General features: G+C 42.1%; 1 protein-coding gene across 1 annotated transcript in view; it reads right to left on the bottom strand.

Annotated features, from left to right (window-relative positions):
* The window catches only part of SANBR (SANT and BTB domain regulator of CSR), a gene marked incomplete at both ends in the record, with an annotated part of 46,962 nt that extends 31,715 nt beyond the window's left edge, over positions 1-15,247 (bottom strand). Inside the window, 3 exons of the mRNA XM_081327347.1 lie at positions 672-765; positions 2,814-3,000; positions 15,098-15,247. Coding sequence (XP_081183473.1) covers positions 672-765; positions 2,814-3,000; positions 15,098-15,247 — 431 coding nt within the window. The remainder of the gene's footprint in view (positions 1-671; positions 766-2,813; positions 3,001-15,097) is intronic.
* Positions 15,248-16,490: the final 1,243 nt, after the last annotated feature.

Below are 16,490 nucleotides of genomic sequence, written 5' to 3'. Positions count from 1 at the left end.
ACCTTTTACAATCACAATGATAAGGGTTTTTTTTCCTAGATAATTTGTCATAGAACTTCCAAATACTGCAGACTGCTTTTGAAAATTTCCCCTTAGATAAAATCTGTACCCAAGGAAGGGAAAAATAGGCTTGCTATGAATCTGCTGGCAACTACAGTGTATTGACTCCTTGAGAAAACTGAGTTTTTAAGAGAAAGCTTAGTATACAAACTTTCAAAGATTCACTGAATAAAGATGAAAGAGAAAGCTGGTACAGATACTTTCAAAGTTCACTTGTTGAAAAATGACACATAGGAATTCCATAATCCCATTTGCCAAGATGACCCAGAGAAACAGTATTCCTGTCACCCTGGGCTAAACATTTACTTCCCCAATTCTATTCCCAGGCTGCTATAATCTTAATACTGTTTTTACTAAACTATAAAACACATTATAATTATGTGAATATTAAGGGATCTAGAACTAGAATATTTTCAAAAGTGAAATTAATTTGATATGCTATGATACTATAATATCTGTAATATTTTTAGATTTGAAATGTTCCCCACAGAAACCCCAATTCCTCCCTCAAAAATTCCACAAAATATAGAGAAATAGTCCAAGTATATAACTATCCAGCAAAAAGACTACGGTTTATCTAGCTGTTTAAAATGGAACAGCCATCTTCCTACCCTTCAGTTTCATCAGCATTTTCTCCACCTTTAAGTGCAGGGCATTTCTCACTTTCTGAAGAGCAATTCCTTGAGGAAGCTATACTTGACTTTCCTTAAATACAAGTGGGGAGAAAAAGCATTAGGTCATAAAGTTGAGGTGTGTTACTTCTCATGAGTGGTAAGCAGTGTTCCATAGTCAAAGGATGATGTGATAATTTTTGAATGAATACTTATAATGTATTTGCAGAAGAAAAGTTCTTTAAAAATCAATACAACCCAAGTAGAAGGGATAGGAGCAAATCTTTTTAATCTCAGAGTTTATTTGCACTTGCAAGAGAGAAGGAAAATTAGCATAACTCTATGTGCCACTATGTAGCACATGTTGTCTACTATGCTTTATGGGAGGGTAAGTGCAAACCTCTTTGTTTCATAGTGCTTACATAAACATACCACTTCTGAACTAGGCATAACATAATAGTTAATGTAATGTGGCAGTTACCTCTGCCCTTATCAAATACTTCCTTCTTTGCCAATGAACAAAGAAGGACAAATGAACTTTTTTTATAAAAAAAATCCACTGTCATGTGCCTGCGTTTTTCTTATTTAACATAGTGCCTCTAATTCCCAAAAATGATAATACTAAATCTCTGATTATTGACAGGACAGGTAAAATAGGATCGCTGAAGATTCCTAGTAAGTTATGTACAGAATATATCCCTGAAAAGAACAACATCCAATACCAAGAGGGATAACTCTTTATCTATATTATTTGTATCACAGATTTGTCTAGATGTTAATATTCTAAATAGATATGTAATCAGGTTTTGGCTGGTAAATTCTAACGTACAGAATCTTTCCTTCTCACTCACTTAAATCAGCAAGTTTCAGGAGGAGATAAATGATTTTACCACATAATTCTTATGTAGAATCTTTCTTTTCTCACACTTTTTACTGTCATCACACACAGTGGTTTATACAACATGCTCGAGTTTGTCTCCTTCATACCAGCTTTCTTTCACTCATGCTGCTTTTTAATTGTGCCTTATTTTTCTAGACCTACGCATATGCTATCTGTGTAAGACTTCATCATGAGATATACTGTATACACCACCATATTCAATTACAGTATTTTTGACATGGTCTCTGAGCACCTTGCATAGTGCTTAGCACCTAGCACTATCTTGAGTAGCAATGGTACCATTCTCAGTTGCCTTTTCTCAGCCATCTCTGAGTACATCTCAAAGCTTGTCTTCAAACTCTAAACTTTGTACTACAGGTAGTAGTCATTTAACTACCATTTCTTTAGCAACTGTTTCAAGTTACAATGGTGTCAAAAAAGTGGCTTAGGACTGTTCCTTGCACTTAAACCATTGCAGCATCTCTTTAGTCACATGATCATGAACTGGACACCTGGTAACTAGTTCACATATACAACAGTTGCAGCATCTTGTAGTAACATGATCCACTGTTTGCAACCTTTCAAGACCGCTTCTGACAAGCAGAGTCAATGGGGAAGCCAGCAAGATATCACCAGTCAGTCTCACGTGATTTCTGAGCAAACAATAAAATTGGGTGTGGTCACATGATGCCTTACATAACGACTGCACTGTTTAATGATTAATTTTCCAGTCCCTATGCAGTCTCAAATTGAGGACTATCTGTATATTAAACACCTATATGCCTTTAATTCTTGGTGGGTTCCTTGTATGGTTTATGTGAAACAGCTTTCCTTGGTTTATAGACTATAAATTGATTGGCAACATTCCTGGAAAGCACTATTTTTAAAAAAAACGATAAAGAATTAATTACAGCTTGGTTCATACACAGATTTCATAAAGCAAAATACCTTTAGCATATAATAATGTATATGGTTCTGTCCAATGCATAACAGAAATATGACATACTTTTGAGGACTAATTGCTTTAACTACTTTTAAGAGTAGTTATACAAGAAGTCATTTTTTTTATTTTAAAGCCACAAAATGTTTAGTAGAAAATGGATATACAGTTTAAAAAAATCAAACATTATTTTTAAAAATCCATTCTAGTTTAATCTGAAAAGTGAGTGGACTATTGACAAAAGCAATCTACAGTATATATCAACAGAAGAAAAATAATACATAATTCTATGAACACAACAGCAGAAGTGAATAAAACCTACCATTTAAAGAAATTGCATCATTTTCATTAGAGGGTTCTTGTAACTCATCCTGAACATCAAGAAGTGATGATTTAATATAACCAGCTAGTGTTTCTACAGGTTTCAAACCACTAGCCATTAATAGATTGAACTGGTTATCCACTGGAGAACTTCCATTGCTTTTCAGCTCATCAAACCTTTTTGCACACTGTCAAAATATAATAGAGAAAAGTATATTTAGTTACACATCTTGCCTTACCTAGGATTCTGAGAGCTGACCAATAATTAACAACATAAAAGAAATCCCTCTGAACCAGGCTGTTATCCATCCTATTTTTTTCTCACAACCAAATGCTTCTGAAGAAATGGAGAAAAATCCCTTTCCTGTTATTGTTTTGCTCTACCCAGTATTTAGAGCACAGTTGTCCAACCTTTTGACTTGACTTGAGTGAAGAAGAATTGTCTTGGACTGCATATAACATATATAATATAGTTAATGTCTATAAACAACAAGCTTCCTTTTTTAAAAAAATATTTCTACTATCTGCTGTCCAGGGCTACATGTGGCCCAGGGACCACAGGTTGGACTTGCCCGATCAACCTAGATATAACAAAATCTTCAAGGAAAAAAAAACAGTTCATATTTTTTTTCAATGAATTTATTCAATCCCATTTTAAATGTATATAAATCAGTGTGATTCATCTTGTGGCAAAGCATTTTATAGGTTAAGTATATAAAATTACTTTTTTTTTCCTGGTCCAATTCTCCTTTCAATAAACTTTATTAAAAATTTCTGCTCTTAATATTTTGAGAGAGGAAGAAATTTTTTATATATTCAATTATCCTTTTTTAAATTGATTTTTATAAAATAAGTTTTTGGCAAAGTAAAAACAATACAAATTTAAAGAAAAAAGAAAATAAAGTAAAAAAAAATTAACATTTTTTAAAAAGAGGAAAAAAAAGATATACATGCCAACCTTCTTTATTGCATGTATATACACTGTATCCTCTCATTACACTTATTCCATGGCTCCTTTTTCCATATTCTACCCTTTTTAATCATCAGTGGAACAACCTGCCTCCAGAAGTGGTGAATGCTCCAACACTGGAAGTTTTTAAGAAGAGACTGGACAGCCATTTGCCTGAAATGGTATAGGGTTTCCTGCCTGAGCAGGGGGTTGGACTAGATGACCTCCAAGGTCCCTTCCAACTTCTTCTTCTTCTTCTTCTTCTTCTTCTTCTTATTATTATTATTATTATTATTATTATTATTATTATTATTATTATTATTATTATTATTATTAATTATTATCATCCCCATAAATTATGTACTTCTTCAATTGCCTGTATTTTAAGCTAAAGGCCCAAATATTCGGTTTTTTTCTCCTAAAGATGTTTAAGCCCTCTGATCATTCTATTTTTTCTTCTGAAATTTTTCGTTTACAACATGGATAGTTTAGTGTCCTAAGGATCTGTTGTAGGGAATTTACATTTTTATAGTAGCTGTACATTGAATCAAGATCACTGACCTACCCGTTAAAGCCATAAGATCTTTTTCCTGCGTGGTTGCAGACAGCTTAGGTTCCATTAGTGTACATATTGTGCACCTAGACTGTGAGGTTACCTTAACAATCACTTTATACTTACATGAATTAAATTTGTCGTTTGCTTGGCCATTTGTCCATTTTAAAGACTTCCTTCTGGAGTTCTTCACAATCACTTTTGTTTTTAATCACCCAGAATAGATTGGTTTTGTATCACCTGCAAACTTGATTAGCTTACTATTTTTCCCTAAATTAAGATCATTTATGAATAAATTGAAAAGCTCCCATCACAACAAAGATCCATAAAGGTCTTTATTTCCTACTTTGCTCTACTACTTTTTTGTTGTTTAGCAAGTTAAAATCCATAACAGGATAGTATCTGATATTTTATTTCTACTAAGTTTACTCAAAAGTATTCCATAATTTTGTCAAAAGCTTCTTGAAAATCAGCTATCAAATACTGACTGGGACATCTCCTTCCACATGACTTTTTGCGTTCTCCAAAATCCCCATTTATATAAAGGTAATCCTCAACTTACAACCATTCATTTAGCAACCATTTGAAATTACAACAGCACTGAAAAAAGTGACTTATGACTGTTTTTCACATTTATGACTGCTGAAGCCTTCCCATGGACATGTGATCAATATATGGATGCTTGGCAATTGGCATGTATTTAGGACAGTCATGTGATCATCATTGGTAATCTTTCCAGCTGGCTTCTGACAAGTAAAGTCAATGGGGGAAGGCAGATTTGCTTAATGATCGCATGTTTCGCTTAACAATTGCAGTGATTTGCTTAACAATTGTGGCAAAAAAGGTCATAAAATGAGGTGCAACTCACTTAGCTGATATTTACAACCAATTCCATAATGGATGCACATAATATCAAAGCATGGTCATTACTTAAGAATAAATCTAGAGTTACCTCCCTTCTGGTCAGTTCTAAGATCGTCTTTTCTAAGGTACAGCCATGTACCTGGCTGTACCTGGAGGTTTTGTTCTAGCTTGAACATGAATGAACCCAGTTTATGTAAATGTAACTGAACTCTCTCATTATCACAACGATTTCCCTTTCATGCCTTCCCAATTAGTATCACAAACTCAGCATATCCCTAGTCTTTGCCTCTGTTCACGGCAACATAGGGCATGCATATTTCAGGTGGGGAAACTGTCCCCCACCAGATGTGCTGCACTATATCTGTAGCAATCCTGTTCCGCCCTGGTTACTGATTCTGGGAATTGCAGTCAGCAGCATTCAGAAAGTCACAGTTTGCCCATTGTTAATCCGGCTCAATAACCATTTTTGGATCTTATTTGGTGAGCTGAAGAGGAGGTTTGAGTTTGGTATGGTGTTTTTGTTGTTCCAATGGATGGAAAGTCCACAGCTTTCATTACTATTGTCTGGAAGACAGGGGGTGGTACTATTGTACTTACAGACCCTTGGAACACCCGAGATCTTCAGCTGCCTGGAGTACTTACAGAAAGGTGCTGGAAGAAACTTACCTAGGGTGGAGTGAGACCCAACAGTATTGGCAAGATGTGAGAACTATGGAAACAAATGAGGCCGAGGCTACGGCCCTGCAGTAGCCAAAAATGTGACCTATCAACAGTAGTCAGAAATCAGTCTGGGTGTGGTTCTGGACTGCTGAGGTGCTGCAAAGAGCGGCTAGAGCTTGATTGCTGGATTGGATGGAGTTGGGGCTTTGTCTTTAGGGAGCTGCTGAGTGCCTGAGAGTAAGTACCTCAGGTAGGATTGGAATGCTGCTTTCATGTCCTGGCTTCAGTGAAGGGAGTAAATTGCCCATACGAGAGGTAGGCAAAATGCAGGCCTGATCAGGTTCTTGGAGAAGACGTTTTCAGAAGTGCTGGGGGGAAACACACATTGTGGAAAGAGTTTGGAAGAAAAACTGCAGTGATGGGGGGAAAATGAGGGGATGGACAAGAGGTTTTGCCCAAGAAGGCGGACGTGCTCGGCTGAGCTCCGTGAGCTCCAGCTGCTAGGCGTCCCTTGGGAGCCCCTCACAAGCCTTGAGGCTTTCTGAGATGGGGATTGGGGGTTTGTGGTAAGTGGCAGAGAGGCAACTAGGAGGTTGACGAAGCTGGCAGTGACTTACTTGGACTTCTGTTCTCCGAGCTGCCCGGCTGCTGGCCCTGCTGTCCTCCGGCTGTTTCCTCTCGCTGTTTACCTTTTCCGCACTGTCTGTGGCTGCTCGTGTCCGGCGCCGGCGTTTCCTGCTGTTTCGGGCCGTCTGGGCCGCCTTGGTGTTCTCGGGCTGGCTCTGGCCGGCAAGGAGGACGCCCGTCGGCGAGGAGGACGCCCGTGAGTTTGTTCGGGTGGCGGCGATGATGGCGGCGACGGCGTGGGTGTCGGCCTCGGCGCTGGTTGCGTCCCGTGCGGTGGTCTTTCGGGCCGCACTCGGCGCCGGCGGTGGCCCGCACTCAGCGGCGCCGGCGGCGGCCCGAGTCTGGCGGCGACGGCGATGGCGGCATGTTCTGGGCGCTCTTGGTGATCGGCAGCTGACGGGACGTTTCTGGGGCCTGCTTTCGGGCCGCTTCCGGCGGCACCGGCGTTTCTGGGACTGTTGCCCCGTCTGCGGGGGCCGGCTGCTGGCTTTGGTGCTTTTTGGGCTTTTGGCCCCTCTCACCGGCGGTGGGACTACCATGTTGCCCCAGGCCGCCTCGGGCCGCTTTCGGCAGCGGTGTCGCCCTCGGGCCGTTTTGGCGGCGGAGAGGGCGACTATTATTCATCTCGGCGGCGATGGTGGTTTCTATCCTTGCTTCAGGCCGCCTTCTGCGGCGATGGCGTCTTCGGGCCGTTTCGGCGGCGAAGAAGACGACCGTGGGTTATCTTAATGGAGCAAGAACGACACGGGGTTCCTGCACTGCCTTTGGACTGCTCTGCAGCGATGACGGCGACTTCAGACCATCTCTACTATCCTGGCCTGCCTACCCTTTTTGCCTTGGATATATATACTTATCATCTTCCTGCCTACCCCCCCCTCTCCCCTTGGATTTTGGACACACCTGGGTACCGGCCACGGTGGGAGAGTGGCTTGACTTTTCCATCTGCAGCCCCATAGAGGTGGGAGCTCTATGGGGTTTGCCTACCCAGAGGATATCTGGTCCACCCCCAGGAACAGAGTTGCAACCCGTCGTGAGAGGGCGGGGGGCAGCCTGTCTCTGGGGGCACCCAACTGAGTGGCAGTGAAGTTGGGTGGGGACCCAGATATCTGTCTCCATGTTTCGATCCTCCCATGGACATAACCAATGGGATGCCTATCCTGGACTTGCTAGACCCATGCGACAATACACCAGCACGGACTTGTACGCCCTCAGGGGTGCCCCCCTCTCCTGGGTGCGACCCGCCTCCTTAAACACTCTTAATCTTGATGACGGGCCCGAGTTCTGGGATCCTGAGAGATGGCTGGGCAGGGGCAGGGGCCGTCCACACAAATTTAATAGGAGGCCTCTGATTACTTTTTTATCGAAATTTTTTATGGGGTTAGGGAGAGGGGTGGGAGATAGGGGTTGTCTGGCTATGGGGGGTGGCCAATCAACCATGGCTCAGGCCAGACTTGGGTCTGACCGCGCGGAGGGAGAACAGGGTGTGGTTGTCTCCGGGGCTCATGAGCGGGTCGTGGGATTACCGATTCCCACGACGGGGAATGGCAGCAGGTGGATAGACAGAGGGCCGTATCGTTACCGGGAGGGCCGTCTCCGCTATTTGCAAGCGGTGAGGCGCTCCGACCCTCTGCCTCTTCCCCGAGGTTCCCGGAGCGAGGATGTGCAGCCTCCTGAGCTCCGGCTGGTGTACCTGAATGCCAGGTCCGTGGTTAACAAAGCTCCCCTCGTTAGGGATTTAGTTGAGGGTGAGCACGCGGACCTGGCTTGCATCACTGAGACTTGGTTGGGCCCAGAGGGTGGGGTCCCTTTGGTTGACCTTTGCCCACCAGGCTTCTGGGTGCTACACCGGCCACGAGCTCAAGGTAGGGGTGGGGGTGTGGCGGTGACTATTAGGGAGACCTTATGTCCGCGGGAGACCACTGTTCCTCAGATAGTCGGGTGTGAGTCTCTCTTTGTGAGATTTGGTTCTAGGGCGCAGTTGGGCTTGCTGCTGGTGTATATTTCGCCTAGTCGCGCAGCGGCAGCCCTGCCCGAGCTGCTCGATATCCTCTCGGGGTTGGTGGTTGAGTTCCCCAAACTTATAGTTTTGGGAGACTTCAATCTACCATCCCTGGGAGGCTCATCTGAGCTAGCTCGGGAGTTCATGGCTTCCATGACGGCCATGGACCTGACGCAAGTAATTTCTGAACCAACTCATGAGGGAGGCCACACCCTTGACCTGATTTTCTTATCTGGACGGTGGTTGGATGATCTTGGTGGGGGCTCTCCATTTATTATGCCCCTGTCATGGACCGATCATCACCTCCTGCGGCTGGTCTTCCGTTTTGCCACCCCCCGCCGTGGGGGTACGGAGCCAATTAGATGGTACCGCCCCAGACGCTTAATGGATCCTGATAGATTCCAAGCGGCGCTGGGGTCCCCACCTGCCTCCATTGCTCACAACTCGGCGGATGCCTTAGTGGAAGCCTGGGGAAGGGCAGCCACTGAGGCACTTGACCGGGTTGTACCCTTGCGGCCCCTGACCCGGTGCAGATCCCAACGAGCTCCATGGTTCTCCGCGGAGCTCCGGGAGATGAAGCGTCGGAAACGGGGCCTAGAGAGCTGCTGGAGGTCTAGCCGATCTGAATCCGACCGGTTGCGGTTAAGAACCCATATTAGGTCTTATCTCGCAGCGATGAGGGTGGCGAGGTGTAATTACTTCTCTACCCTCATCGCGTCCGCAGATAATCGCCCGGCCGCCCTGTTTAGGGTGACTCGCTCCCTTCTTAATCAGGAGGTGAGGGAGGATCCCTTGCAGGGTCGTGCCGAGGAATTTAGTCAACATCTGTCGGATAAAATCGCTCGGATTCGGACCGGCTTGGACTCCAGCTGGGCAGAGTCTGGCGATCAGGACACGGGCGGTCTTGTCAATGTTATTTGGGAGGAGTTTGATTCTGTGACCCCTGATGAAGTGGACAGGATTATGGGGAGGCTGAGCTCCACCACATGTTTATTGGATCCGTGCCCTTCCTGGCTGGTCTATGCAGCTAGGGAGAGGACACGAGGCTGGCTCCAGGCGGTTATATCTGCTTCTTTGAGTGAGGGTTATTTCCCCGCCGTCTTGAAGGAGGCAGTGGTGAGACCTCTCCTCAAGAAGCCTGCCTTGGACCCAGCTGTATTGAACAACTTTCGTCCAGTCTCCAACCTTCGCTTTCTTGTGAAGGTTGTTGAGAGTGTGGTGGCGCATCAGCTCCCTCTGGTCCTGGATGAAGCGGATTATTTGGACCCTTACCAATCGGGTTTCAGGCCCGGGTACAGCACGGAGACGGCATTGGTCGCTCTGGTGAATGATCTCTGGAGGGCTCGGGATAGGGGATATTCCTCTGTCCTAGTCCTATTAGACCTCTCGGCGGCTTTCGATACCATCGACCATGGTATCTTGCTGCGGCGTCTCAGGGGATTGGGAGTGGGAGGCACAGTTCTTCAGTGGTTCTCCTCCTATCTCCTGGGACGCTCGCAGTCGGTGTTGGCAGGGGGGCAGAGATCGGCCCCTAGGTCTCTCGTTTGTGGAGTTCCTCAGGGGTCGGTTCTCTCGCCTCTCCTGTTCAACATCTACATGAAACCGCTGGGTGAGATCATTCGTGGTTTTGGAGTTGGGTATCATCAATACGCCAATGATACCCAACTTTTCATTTCGACCCCAAACCACCCCAGTGATGCCCTCGCTGTGATGTCCCGTTGCCTGGAGGCGGTTCGGGTCTGGATGGGGAGGAACAGACTTCAACTCAACCCTGACAAGACTGAGTGGCTGTACATTCCGGCATCCCGGGACATTCAAAATGTTCCATCGCTTTCTATGGGGGGTGAGCTCTTACCCCCCGTGGATAGGGCTCGCAACTTGGGAGTCCTCCTAGATTCACGACTTACCCTGGAAGACCATATAGTGGCCGTGACTAGTGGGGCTTTCGCCCAGGTTCGCCTGGTGCGCCAGTTGCGGCCCTATCTGGACCGGGATGCCCTGTGTACTGTCACTCATGCGCTCGTGACCTCTCGCCTAGACTATTGTAATGCTCTCTACATGGGGCTTCCCTTGAAGACCACTCGGAGGCTCCAACTGGTACAGAATGCAGCCGCGAGAGTTGTCTTGGGAGTTTCCCGGTACTCCCATGTTACACCTTTGCTCCGCGAGCTGCATTGGTTACCAGTTGTCTTCCGGGTGAGGTTCAAGGTCTTGGTTATGATCTTTAAGGCCTTACATGGCATGGGTCCGGGATACCTCGAGGACCACCTGCTGCCGGCGTCAACTCCCCTCCGCCCTGTGCGTGCCCACAGAGAGGGCCTCCTCAGGGTGCCTCCGGTCAGGGAATGTCGACTGGTGGCCCCCAGGGGGAGGGCCTTCTCTGTGGGTGCTCCGGCATTATGGAACCAACTGCCGGTTGAGCTCCGGATGGCATCGGACCTCCGATCCTTCCATCGCGGGTTGAAGACCCACTTGTTTGAGTTAGCTGGTCTGGCCTGATGGGGAACATGGGTTTTTAATTGGTTTTTATTATTCTATTATTGTAGTATTTTAATTGGGCATGGTTTAATTCACTTTTAATTTTTGTATAGCTATTTATATATGCCCTGTGAACCGCCCTGAGTCCCTAGGGAGAAGGGCGGTATAGAAATCAAATAAATGAAATGAAATAAATGAAATTCTACAAACAGAAATTCTTCTGAAGGAAATGTGTGAGTGGCCTATGTAGCATACAACTGATCTCTCAGTTAGGGCCCCATTCATAAGCCATAATGGAAATTTGAAAAGCTACATTTTTGTATTATAGTTTATTATGACTGAAATTACCATTAGGATGTAGCAATTTGTTAAATTAGGAAAATAATATAAACTGTGATTAAGACAATAATTAGTATACAGAATATGCTAAGACAGCAAAACTAACATTCTAGAACATCACACTTTGCCAACAATTCAAAGTATAAAATCTGAAAATATACATTCAGGGCAAGTTACCTTCAGGGCAAGTTACCACAACAGATAACATGCCATAACATCCTGACAACGTCTCCAAAGGCTTGAACATCCATAAAAGTAGTCCTCGACATATGGTCATAACTGAGTCTACAATTACAATTGTAAGTTGTTGTGGTTGTAAGTCAAGGCATCAGGGGATGTGAATTTTATGACATTTGTGTGGTTGTCATTAGGTGAATGCCATGATCATTAAGTAAATCTATTTTCCTCAATGGTTTTTTTTTGCAGTAAACTGGAAGTGCTGGAAACTAGAAAAAATATCACAAATTATGGTCACATGACACACCCCCTGCAAATATCTGAAAAGGTGAACCAATCGCCAAGTGTCCAAAATGTGATCACATGACTGTGGAACATATGATGGTAATTGTAACTCTGAAAATGGTTGTAAATAGTTCTGGAAAGGTTTGTCATAACTTTGAAAGGTTGGTAACCAATTGGTCATAAGTTAAGGACTACTTGTACATACATAACATTTCCATCGTATCATAATCTAGTCAGACTTTTGAAAAATTAAAAATTTAAAAAAAAATCAAAAACAGCAACAAAATATAACTCCAAAAAACATACAACCCATCTATTATAAGGAAGTTGATACTGTAGAACACGGGTGTCAAACTTGCCGTGTCACATGACGTGTCGCAATGTATCGTGACTTTTTTTGCATTGCCAGAGCTGGGGTGGGCACGGCCTCTGCATGATGCAACTGGCCCATGGGCCAGCAGTTTGATACCACTGCTGTAGAATGATCAGGATGGACAATTAGATTGAATTGACACAGCAAATGAATACCTCAAATTTGAATATACAGGCTTTATCTCCAGTATTGGAAGGTACTCATTGGTCCCTTTATTTCAGTCAAATTAACTGGCAGTGAGATGGCGCTTCAATTTAATTAAAAATAATAACTGCAATTGCAATAATCTTATATAGTATTGAGAAGCTTCTGAACGTTATAGTCTACAACATAATGTAAATGATATCAGTACTAAATGGTATCTGGCCCAAATTTTGAAGAATGATTTTAATCTTGTGCTTCTCTTTGTAATTCTAGTTCTGTATATTTTAATAATCAGTCACTCCTCCTTTCTCCTGTTACATTTTTATTTATTTCCCTACATTTGAGGATTTGGGTTGAGTTATGGAGTGGGCTAATACTGGACATAGTATTAAGCCATGATTTGTTTATTAGACATATTGGTTGAGCTCATCCCAACATTAAACCATAAACTATGTTTTAAAAGTCACAACAGCTAGATGTATGTCAGGTTAAACTACCAATAAACAATACACATTATAGCATAACATGATTTTGAGCTCAACCAAATTATAGGAATAGGATAGGAAGGAAAAATGGGTCCTACTGCAAGTTTTTTCCTTAGCACAGTAAAATTGAACAGCAATATCTGATATGAGAAACAGAAAGATAAATCTCTACATATCATTTAGTTTTTTACAGCATTTATGTCCAAGGGAAGGTGGGTCATATATGTGCATACAGATATATTGATGTGTACGTGTGTATGTATGTGAGTACATCTGCAGTATATAGTACTAAAACTCTCATTTTAAGACATTTAACTAGGTGAAACAGGGCATCATAGGACCACAGTTTTTGAATTAAGCTATCTCAAATTGGCTAGCTCACAGAATGTGTCCAAAATCTAGGACCTATAACTCCAGGGGAATGAAATTTGGGGAAATAATAATAATAATGATAATAGAGTTGGAAGAGACCTTGGAGGTCTTCTAGTCAACCTCCTGCTCAAGCAGGAAACCTTATACCATTTCAGACAAATGGTCGCCCAGTTTCTTCTTAAAAACTTCCAGTGTTGGAGCATTCAGAATTTCTTGAGGCAGGTTGTTCCACTGATTTAATTGTTCTGTCAGGAAATTTCTCCTTAGTTCTAGGCTGATTCTCTCCTTGATTAATTTCCATCCATTGCTTCTTGTACTGCCTTCAGGTGCTTTGGAAAATAGCTTGACTCCCTCTTCTTTGGGGCAACCCCTGAGATATTGGAGCACTGCTATCATCTTACACCTAGTCCGTCTCTTCATTAAACTAGACATACCCAATTCCAACAACCGTTCTTTATATATTTTAGCCTCCAGTCCTCTGATCATCTTTGTTGCTCTTCTCTGTACTCTTTCTAGTCTCTCAACATTTTTTTTACATCATGGTAACCAAAACTGGATGCAGTATTCCAAGTGTGACCTTACCAAGGCATTGTAAAGTGGTATTAGTACTTCATGTGATCTTGATTCTATCCCTCTGTTAATGCAGCCTAGCACTGTGTTGGCTTGTTTGGCAGCTGCAGCACACTGCTGGCTCATATTTAAGTGATTGTGCAGTAGGACTCCAAGATCCTATTGTGTCTGCTTTAGTGCTACTGGCTGTTCTGTGTTGCCGACTGCTGCTATAGTCATGTGATTGTTTTTTTCAACATTCTGTGAAAGTTTCCCAGCCAGTCTCACAATCCTTTGTTCTCTCTTCCCACCCAGCAATACACACATACCTGCCCTGGTGGGGGAAGGAAGGAAGGAAGGAAGGAAGGAAGGAAGGAAGGAAGGAAGGAAGGAAGGAAGGAAGGAAGGAAGGAAGGAAGGAAGGAAGGAAGGAAGGAAGGGATTTCTAATGTTCTCTGCCAGATTCCTACAAGGAAACTCAATGGGGATGTCAGGAGGAAATCAGAAGTTGTTCCTGCTTCCACTGATTTTCCCTACCCTTAATCATTCTGCCCCAGTCTTAGTTTTATATTTATACTGATTTGTACAGGTAGTCCTCAGCTTACAACCACAATGCAGCCCAAAATTTCTGTTGTTAAGTGAGACATTTGTTAAGTGAGTTTTATGACTCATTTTATTACCTTTCTTGCCACAGTTGTTAAGTAAATCATTGCATTTGATAAGTTAGTAACCTGGACGTTAAATAAATCTAGTTTCCCCATTGACTTTGCTTCTCAGGTCACAAAAGGTGATCACATGACCTTGGTACACAGCAACAGTCATAAATAAGAACCAGTTGCCAAGCATCTGAATTTTGATCACATGACTATGGGGGTGCCGCAAAGGTTATAACTGTAAAAAACGGTAATAAGTCACTTTTTTCAGTGCCACTGTAACTTTGAATGGTCACTAAATGAACTATTGTAAGACGAGGACTACCTGTATTTGAATGAAGACACTATTAAGGTGACAAGAGGCTTGTGCACAGAAGTTCAGCTTCACTGTAGTTTTGATTTAATCTTTGTTTCTAATGTAAATCACTGTTTACTTCTATGAGCTGAAAAAGATATGCAATATTAATAAAATTTATATAGCCACCCACTTTACAAAAAGCAACTCTTGATGATATTAAACATACACTGAACTGCAAAAAATAAATATTTTTCCTCTCTTGTCTGAAACTGAAGTTCTAGGAAACCCTATACCATTTCACACAAATGGCTGTCTGGAAGCAGTTGTTAAAATATTGCTTGTATTGGAGAATTTATGTACAAGCACTGAATTTATAACAGACCTGTGACATGACCTGTGACTAGTAAGCAACATTTCCAATTTGAACTTGCTTAAAAATATTTTTTCTGCTAAAGTTAGGAGAAGGAAAAAAAAGCCTACCTCTTTGGATGAATACCCTGGAACCAATCTTGCCACATTTTCCCAGTTGACAGGCTGAGGAACTCCAAGTAAAGAACAAAGAATCATATCCAAAACCATTTGATTATTGTCGTGTGGGACATTATTATTTTCTATATATCCACGGTTCATTTTTGGGCACTGGAAAAAGACATGAAAATTTAAAAATACTCATACTGTTTAAAGAATTTTGGTTTGCCTAATTATATAGTAGCTGTTATGTAACCTATAAGGAAAGAGAAGCTTTCTTCGGATAAATATGGACCCAAAACTAATTAACTATTTATTGTATTGTTGCCAACACGGGAGCACAGAAATATCAGTGTCCACCTTGGAGTGCTGAGGATTGTTCCATCGTATTATTTTTTCCTATTCTGATCCACCTGCCCCAATCCTGCCACATTGGGCTGGTATGTTCACTAGTACAGGGCAAAGGCTAGAGTATGAACATACAAAAGTAAAATATATAAAATCTGATATTACTATGGCAGTGGTATATCAAATAATTGAATTATTGTAGAAGTAAGTCAGGTAACATTAGACTTCAAAATAATTTCCCCCAAAAGAATAATTTTTTTAGTTAAAGTGATATACATCACTTATCATGTCAAGGAAAAAAACCAGCAATAAATAGATGATTTTGAACAATTCTCTTCTTGCAAGAATTCTTATCTCAAATCTAAATCTCACTACTCAGACAGAATTAACTTGTATTATTCTACTAGTTTTAATAATCAAAATAAGTTTCAGTCATAGGACATCACAAAAATAACAATCACTCTAAAATAGAAATAAAAAATGTATTGATATGTTTTTTTATTAAAATAAAAGCTATTTTATTTTTAGAGTAGGCTTAACAGCTACTCTTCTGGAATCAAATCTTAAGTCTTAAGACTCAATATTTTCAAAGAGTTTACTACCTAGTCCATGATTTTCAGTAGTACACATTGGAAATCATATGCCATTTCTATATTACTAAAGTAGGTTCTCCGTTAGCGTGCAAGTTTAAAAAAATTACTCAGAAAGAGAACACTGACAATAAGAGACATGAAACATTAATAAAATCTAAACATTGGAAATGTTTTCTGATAGCATTGGAGAAAAGTCAGCCACATATAGGAAATGATCTAGTATTAATATTTACCTGAAAAAACTGGGGATAAGCAATTGGCAGTCAGTCAAATTTTATTTAAAGACTAGTGCAGAACAAAACAATTAACAAACTGTTTAAACTAAACAAGGAATGTGAAGGAATGAAGTTGGGATTGCTGCCTGCTCTTTTTAGAACTAGTTGCAATCATAGGAACAAGCTTTCCCCCCTCACTTCCTCCATGTATTCAGATATTCATTCATACATTTACTCAAAGGCATAGAA

This window comes from Vipera berus (genome assembly GCF_964194415.1).
Source record: "Vipera berus genome assembly, chromosome: 1".
NCBI lineage: Eukaryota > Metazoa > Chordata > Lepidosauria > Squamata > Viperidae > Vipera > Vipera berus.
This window is presented reverse-complemented; position numbering and strand designations above follow the sequence as displayed.